General features: G+C 40.1%; 1 protein-coding gene across 2 annotated transcripts; it reads right to left on the minus strand.

The window, feature by feature from the left end:
- Positions 1 to 2,942: 2,942 nt before the first annotated feature.
- Positions 2,943 to 5,481, minus strand: LOC108687438. Of its 2 annotated transcripts, XM_018193195.1 has the most exons (2): positions 3,916 to 5,481; positions 2,943 to 3,780 (listed from the first exon to the last, which is right to left on the minus strand). In XM_018193195.1, exons 1-2 carry the CDS (start codon positions 5,229 to 5,231, stop codon positions 3,546 to 3,548), a joined length of 1,551 nt encoding a protein of 516 aa, XP_018048684.1. In that variant the 5' UTR covers positions 5,232 to 5,481; the 3' UTR covers positions 2,943 to 3,545. The 2 variants fall into 2 exon arrangements, with proteins under 2 accessions (XP_018048684.1, XP_018048683.1); XM_018193194.1 differs by having other exon boundaries at positions 2,943 to 5,481.
- Positions 5,482 to 8,137: the final 2,656 nt, after the last annotated feature.

The following is an 8,137-nucleotide window of genomic DNA, read 5'->3' on the forward strand; positions in this document are numbered from 1 at the left end:
TGTTTGTTACAATCTGAAACTAGAGTATCGCGTACGACGGTTGGCGGTTAACCCTGAAAATTATATGGGAGAACGGAATGTGGCCGGCAACGGAGAAGTTCGCGTGCATAGTACATATAATGCACCGTAAGTGAAATAACGCGTTTCGTATTCGAACAACCGTGATGCTTGGCATCAAAATTCGTTCTTTAAAAAGTTTCAGTAAAACAGTCTGAATTCTATCAGTCGGACCATTTTACTGAAATATAACGTTTCAATAAAATGGATTTCCTGTCAAAACATTTATAAACATGTATATTCTCGTATCTCTGTTATACATATTTCAAATAAAAGCAAGACATTCTCAAGACGTTTCTGCGTGACGCTTAATGGCATGCTCACTTAATTAACTTTGACTGGCTTATTTGGTAAATACACACATATGTATACTTCTGTATTCGTATGTATATATTCGCACTTTTATGATGCGGTCCGCTCATAAATATTGTACACTCACTTTCTACTTCAATAATATATTACAATAGCTGCAGCAACAATTTTCGCAATAGTCAATGTATAGTTTCATTTTATCAGACGTCGTGAAATATTTGACAGAAAAATAAAGAAGAAAAATAAAGAAAAGAGAGAATTATATATGCTCGCGCGTTGCAGCCTTGGCGTAAAAATGACATGATAACAATAGTCAGTGACTAATACGTGTGCATCCATATGCACAACCGATAATAATTAGGCGTAGAATTCTCTTTTTTTTTTGTTCTGTGCATTTATCTAAATGTCTTTTTCTTTTTTTTTTTTTCATTTGAATGGAGAGAAAATTTAATCTGGCATTTAATCTTTTAATATACATATTGGTGATATGACTTGCAGTTTTTTTTCATCGGTGAGATCTTAGGAAAGGATCACTTCGGAGAAAAAGGCATTACCTGTCGTTTCCAGATTTGAATAATACTTCCGTCACGAACAAGTCATGCGGTGACGCATTAACGATGTTTACGTGTCGCCGCAACTTTCTGTTCGAAGTTATACATCGATTAAGCAGAGATGTCACCTTCTACAAACATGTTGTTGCTTATAATTCCGATATTTACATATTGAATAGCTTTGCATATTATTTTTCTATTCGAATATTAATTTAGCAAACAGCATGGCAATTATGTAAAGCTTCTAATGAAAGTGCAGAGTTGTCACACGCGCACACACACACACACACACACACACACACACACACACACGCACACACGCGCGCACATATATACATATATAAGATTATGTTTATTTTGTATTATTCCACGTATAAATGTTTTAAAGTAACTTCCAGTAATAAAATTTTAATTAAATACAATTTTTTTATTTACATAAATAAATTATTCTCTTTCCATTCATAGAAATCTCTTGTAGACATTTTTCTACATAATACCTCAATCATTATAACGTTCGGAGAAATTTGTTGCGAAAGGTGAAGCTTTTTTTATAGTTCATAATTGATGACGCGTTTGATGACGTGCCAATCGAGAGAGAAACTGAACGGCATTTGAGAAGCTACATTCCAGTTGCGTAATAACGAATAATTATTCTTACGCAGTTCTCGATCTAATTACTGAATACTGATATGAACATGAATCATTCAGGATCTTCACAACTAATAAATGGCAGCTCGCCATATATTTGTATTTGTCTCGAACATGACATATAAAATTGAAAGAATTGAAGTTACGATTGATAAAATTTAAACGACTTTCGAGGATTCGCAGGCGACACATCGAGATCGTTTACGTAACTGCATCACGATGAAGTAAGTGAGAGTGTTAATTATAGCGACTGAGCGATTAAGATCTCCACCGTGATCATCAGCACTGACATCTACGCAAAATCATCTCGGGTCGATATTTTTAATCGATGAGAACATATGTATCATTATAATCTACAGAGAATTAACATCTTTTATAATATGATATGTGTTATCTTCTTGTCTTTAAAAATTTCTCTTTAAAATAATTACTTTCAACCAGAAATGTCGCGGATAATCTTATCTTTGAATAATAAAAATCTATTTAAGTAATATGATAATAAGTAATTTTATTTGAGTATACATATATTTACGTATAATTGGCAAGATCCTTCGAGCATTAAAAAATGTCCTTTAATTTCGAACGAGAACATTTCCTTTTGCGTTTAAGCTTTTGCTTACGACATCAGTACTAATGTGCTGCGATAAAACAAGCGCGTGGCCGCAAAGTGTCATAACCAAGGACGCTTTTCTCGGTCAGCGACTAATATACGCGACTCGCGTATTCTTCGCAATTGCAAATATCGAGACTTCTGATTAGACTTTTTTATTTGCTTTTTATGTAATGCCATTATCTTGCTTTTTTCCACGAGTTACATAAATTGCACAGATGTTATATGTGTAACCAATCAATTTCTCATCAATTATATTTCTTTAAAGTGCTGTTTAAAAGATATAATACTTTATTTAATTATATAAAAGAAAGATACTAAAAGTTCATTGAAATTTTGATATTTTCAAGATGTGTTGTATGTTCAAATATCCGAAAACTTTGAATGCGTCGATATTAAATCTTTCATCTTATTTTCACAGAGAAAATATATATATATAGCAGTTTCGTTTTTCTCCATGCTTTACGCCTTCTAATGAGTTTCAGACAGACAGTAAAACTTTTCTAAGAGCCGACAATAATTACTACCTAATTAGTTTGTTCTGCGACAGAAAGGTCGTTGCGTTTCTCAGAGGATGTTATGTCATTGTGACATCTTGTTGATTTTTTTGTTTTTATGTAAAATATATTAATCTGATTGAATTAGGAATTTTGATAGATAATTATAATCAAACAAAACAAAAATATACTTTTGTCATCAAATTGAGTATGAATTATAACGTTATTGAATTAATTAAGAAGAGTAATTTAAAATATATTTGCTGCTATATAATACCGTTAAGTAAAACTTGCTACAGAGAGTCGGAATTGCAACGTTTTGCAATGCAGTCTTTTTCCACGTGACATGACAACGGAACGTGAAATCGTTCGTAACTGTAGTGCCGATGTTACGCTTGGGGAAGCAAGCTGCAAGAAGATGTTTGTTAACCCAGAACAAAGTCGCTATTGCATCAACGCGATCGACCGGAAAAAGCAGAATTCATTTTGAACAATTGTCTAGCCGTAACATCATTGATAAAAGAAGAGAGAATTGCACGAAGTTTTATCGATCGGATAATAGTTATTAATTATTCATTATATAATGTTTTCATTATTGGCAGCTGGATTGACGTTCAAAGACGCCATATTTATCTGTTATCATATATGTGCCTGTTTTAATATAGTGAAAAATATTAGCATATCATTAGTAACTGAATTTATGACCATGATGTCTCATAAAGAAGTTGAATATATCAATTTAACTATAAAAATACTTCGCACTCTTTAAAATATTTTCTTCTATAAAAAAATATCCAGAAATCGCTTTGAACCACCTAAAAAGCTTTAGACAGCATGACACTGCAAGAGACTAGTCTCAAAGAAGTGATTCTAACGAGGTCTTGGCCTGGGCAACGGTTGAATCTGTTGCTGTTGATGATGATATCCTCCTCTCGAATTTGGAGGCTGTGTCCGTTCTGATCCATCGTTGAGATTCAATCCGGCAACCAGCTGGGCGATCTCACGATCCTTCTTCTCCTCTTTTGGTAGTGCATTGCCGTTCTGCGCGCTGAAGCCCAAGGAGGCTAGACTGCCATGGCTTCTGCTACGATGTTCCGCTCGAATGCTGTAAGAAAAGGCTCTCTCGTTCAGGTGACCCTTCCGTCGATATATGCCGGTACCAAAGCGGGACTCGTTTTCCGGACTATCCGCCTGCCGAGCGATTTCCGGCGCGGTGAGATCCGCATGAGAGGCAGCTAACCTTCTAGATGTGCCCAAGGTGGAGTTATCCGCCTCCGGATGTCGTCTGCCTCTGTTTCCTGCGGTACCGTATGTAGCTGGTGGATAAATGGGTGCCGCGGTCGGCGGTACCACCGGTAAAGGAGCATAGACTGGGACTATTGGTGCTGCTGCCGGAATGGGTCTTAAACGTGGATGATGATGACTCTTTCGCGGTAAAGTGGCTGCTGGTACCAAATACATCGGCGCCGGTCTAGCCAAAGTACCGGCGACGGATCGACTGCTGGGTGGTAGTGGATGATGATGATAATGTTGCTGCCTGATAGGATGACCCAGAGTGTGATGTCCGTGGCCATTGGCGTACACGCCTTGATGCAGCTGATGATGGAGGAGCTGTTGTTGTTGTTGTTGCTGTTGCTGTTGCAATGTGTCCTCGTGCAACGAACGAGTCTTCATTTTTTTTAGCTTCTTATTAGCTTTTCTTCGCGCGGAAGAAGTTTCCTCCAGCAACAACGGTTGAGCGGGTGGGGGCGGGGGTGGTGGTGGCGGCGGTGGGGCAACCAACTGGCGTGGTCTGGATCCCTTCGTGCTTCGCAGGGTGCCCTGTTCCTGATAAAGACCATCGACTTCGTCGCGACCCCTGGCCCAAACTTTATGATTTTCGTCGCCATTATACAGACTGAAGTCGTCGGTCGAAGCTGTGTCTAAGCGAGTCGCTTGAGGACTATCTAGAGTGGTGCTCGAGCCGCCTAGAGTGTGATAGAGACTGTTATTCGATTGATGACCAGTCGCGACCCCGTTCGTCGTCGCCGATGATGGTTCCAGGCCTTTCGCGTAGCTGCTATCGGCATAAGCATGGAAGCAACACCTTACCAAGGCGTTGGCCGCCATATCCCGTTTGCAGATGAACGCATGACACTCAAGAACTTTAATGCCGGTTGTTCTTCGTAGGACAGCGGCGAATAGGGGTGGATGATTTGCACTGGGCGTCCGCGCGAACGGCGAATCCAACGGCAGAAAACGTGTATTGGATGTATCTCCATTTCCACCTTTGACATGTCTAACCGCCGCACAATAGTGAAGCGCTTCGATAGGGAAGAATCGCGTAATTTTTTTACGATGTTCGTCAACATTTTCCAAGAGTAAGCCATTGCTCCAAACACTTAGCCAGGAGTCAATTCCGCGCGCACCCAATGCACCCTGCTCGGGATAAAGTTCTCTCAGAGGCTCCTGAACGCCCAGGAGTCCCTCTTTGCTCGCATGAGGTACTGAACTACCCAAATAGAGTACTCTACAGCGACAATACGGTGTCGCCGTATCCTGATTAGCTCCCCTCATTTTTTTTATTCCGTTTAATAATTTAACTTAGCGATCAGAAAGATTCAATCGAATTGAATTTCGTGACACAATTTGGAAACTTCGAACGCAATTAATATTCATTAATAATCAGAAAGCTATCTTTGACAATCTAGTTGCCGTAAAAAATCAAGAACTTTGGTTTAATTCGGTTTAATTCGGTTAATCTTATTAGATAATTACTTTTAATTTTCGAACAGAAATAAAATATTATCATACGCGAGTTAGTCGTTTATTTTATAATATGATATTAAAAATGATCTAGAATTATTCTAAACGAAGAAACCGGAGATTTCGACGCGTGGTATTACATATATTGCGTTTTATGAACGTCGATCTTCCCGATCGGGGCAGCGATATCGCGACAGCGATATGATTTTTTTTTCTTAGTTATAATATGATTCTCATCAATTATTATCTGGAGAATCGTTTCCCACGCGTAACACAGACTCGCGGATGTGACTCAGAAGCTCATTGAGTGATTATGTTGCGTCGAGACTCCGCCTGGTAGCACTCGCAGTCGATTACGTAGTCGCTGCTTTCCAAAGACAGGCGGATAAGCGGTGTGTACACGATGCAGCGCATACACGTCGTCGCAGCGCAGCGTTGCAAAATACGTACGCGCAGTAACAGCGAGAGGAACTCGGCAGCGTGGATATTTCGCAGCAGCTGTAGCCGCTCGCTCCAGAGATCGCTTCAGGCCATTATGGCCGCCTTCTTGCAAATCCCCCTCTGCCAGTATCGGGCCCCGTTTTATTCCCTCTGTCCCTCCCTCCCTCTCTCTCTCCCTCTCTCTCTCTCTCTCTCTCTCTCTCTCTCTCTCTCTCTCTCTCTTTTCCTTTACTATTTCTGTCGCTTTCTTTCCCTTTGTACCTCTTCTCTCTATTACACACAGTCCCTTCTCGTGCTCTGTCTCTGTCGCTTCCTTTCAGTTCTCTAGGCTTCTCTAACCCCTTCTCCGCTACCAGACTCGGGGCCCTCGCTGGTATGCGACGCAATGGCGTAGCCGTCGTTGTCCCTCACTAATGCACCTCCACGTGTAGCCGCTGTCACATATACGCATACTCAGTATACGATACATTCGCGGTGAGGGGCCATCGTATCCTTGGAAAACGACGAGTAGAGATAACAGGCCGACGGTAAGAATTAATACTTATTTCTGCGAGCCGTATACTGATGTATGTGGAATCCAGAGGCGCGGCCGCAGGCGTCGGCCGCGCGAATCACTGTACCAGCACCGGTGGGCCTCATTGGGCCTCACGCGCGGAGATAGCAAAAATGGCGGATGCTGCTTTCGTTCAACCCTCAACTCGATACTACGAATCTTTTCTGAGCGATGACGGCGAATGCAGGTTCGAAAAAGAGCGACAAAGTCCGTATAGGACTCAAGATCGACACTGACACATCGACGTTGCGGAGAAGCCGCTCTTGTGCCGTTCTACGCTCGCACACACACACACACCAACCACGCCACACGTACACACGCGCACGAATGGTCTCGGAGCGGAGCGGCAAACCACTATCTACCAGTACGTTTGTCTTCGGACTGAGAACTGGTGGAAGGCGTGAGACTTCGTGACTGAGTCCCACTCCGCTTCACTACCAGACACTCTCCCACTCTCCTCCTTTACGATTTTCATCGTCGTCCCTCGGGTCGCTCCCTGGACTCCTAAGATCCTGTCGTCATACCTATCTCCTTGACGAACGTGCGATCTCGTCGTTCATAGAACGACGGGAATTATGTCGAGAGAAATGGACATTCTTCAGTTCGATTTTATGTGGGAACATTTAATGGCGCTTCCCTTTTCTTGCAAATGATGTAATGCGCTATTTTGCTTAATACTAGTTAATACCTTGATTCGAGATGTGACATCTTAACACACAAGAATCTCGTACGCACCAGGATGTGCCAGGATGTCACGAGAGAATTGACTCTTCAACATCGTCAATGTTAATGTTAGAAGTCGTAAATTTACAGTTACGAATGTTGAAGCGAAAATCAGATTGTAATAAATTTTGTATTTCAAATATTGTAATAAATAAATATCAAATTTTCAATTAAAAGTGATCAATATAGTTTCATATATCACATACATATTTCGTATTTGTTGTTTATTACAGAAATTCACAAAGTCATACACCTGACGGCTTTGCATGTTGCCCTTTATAAGTCAAAGATTGCGTACTGTGAAAGAATTCCTGGTGCACCTTTTCACACACAAACTGCCGGAGCATGGGAAGTAAAATTCGTGGTCTCGAGGTCGTTCTTCATATCGTCGAAGCAGAACATAGTCACGAAGGTGAAATCAACAAATTTATTACGTAATAACGTGAAATCTCTAATAGAATCAGACATAACAAATGTAAAAGATTTTCTAAACTTTGTTTTGCCTTTTATCGCTTACATCTATGTATATTCAAGTTTAATTTATGTAGATTTCTTTTTGACGAATAAAAAGCGTGTATCTCTATATCTCTATATATTATATCTACAGAATATTTTACTATTTTATTAATTTAATTAATAACACACGCGCAGAGATTAAAGAAGTTTTATGCAAAGTAATTAAAATTAGATATTTTCACAAGTAATTATTATGTAACAATATATCTTCCGTTACGTAAGAATAAAATTTCTCTTTGATAGATACATATCATTCTTCTCGTTTTTATTGATATAAATTTTGTTTCTGTATTATATAAACGACATATTTTCCGCATATTTCATTTGATGTCACCTCATAGAAATGAAATGATATCAATGCATTTTCTACACAATTAACCGCGAATACCCGATAGAAAAATGAGAAAATCCGGTTCGTGTCGCGAGCGTGAAATCGCGGGGACGCGAAATCAGGGTCGCGTGACCGGGACCCTGACCGTGGCTC

The sequence above is a fragment of the Atta colombica genome, unplaced genomic scaffold (genome assembly GCF_001594045.1).
Source record: "Atta colombica isolate Treedump-2 unplaced genomic scaffold, Acol1.0 scaffold207, whole genome shotgun sequence".
Taxonomy (NCBI): domain Eukaryota; kingdom Metazoa; phylum Arthropoda; class Insecta; order Hymenoptera; family Formicidae; genus Atta; species Atta colombica.

What these genes read in the sequence shown, in the direction of transcription:
- LOC108687438 (XM_018193194.1), bottom strand. Translation starts at nt 5,231, where the DNA reads ATGAGGGGAGCTAATCAGGATACGGCGACACCGTATTGTCGCTGTAGA.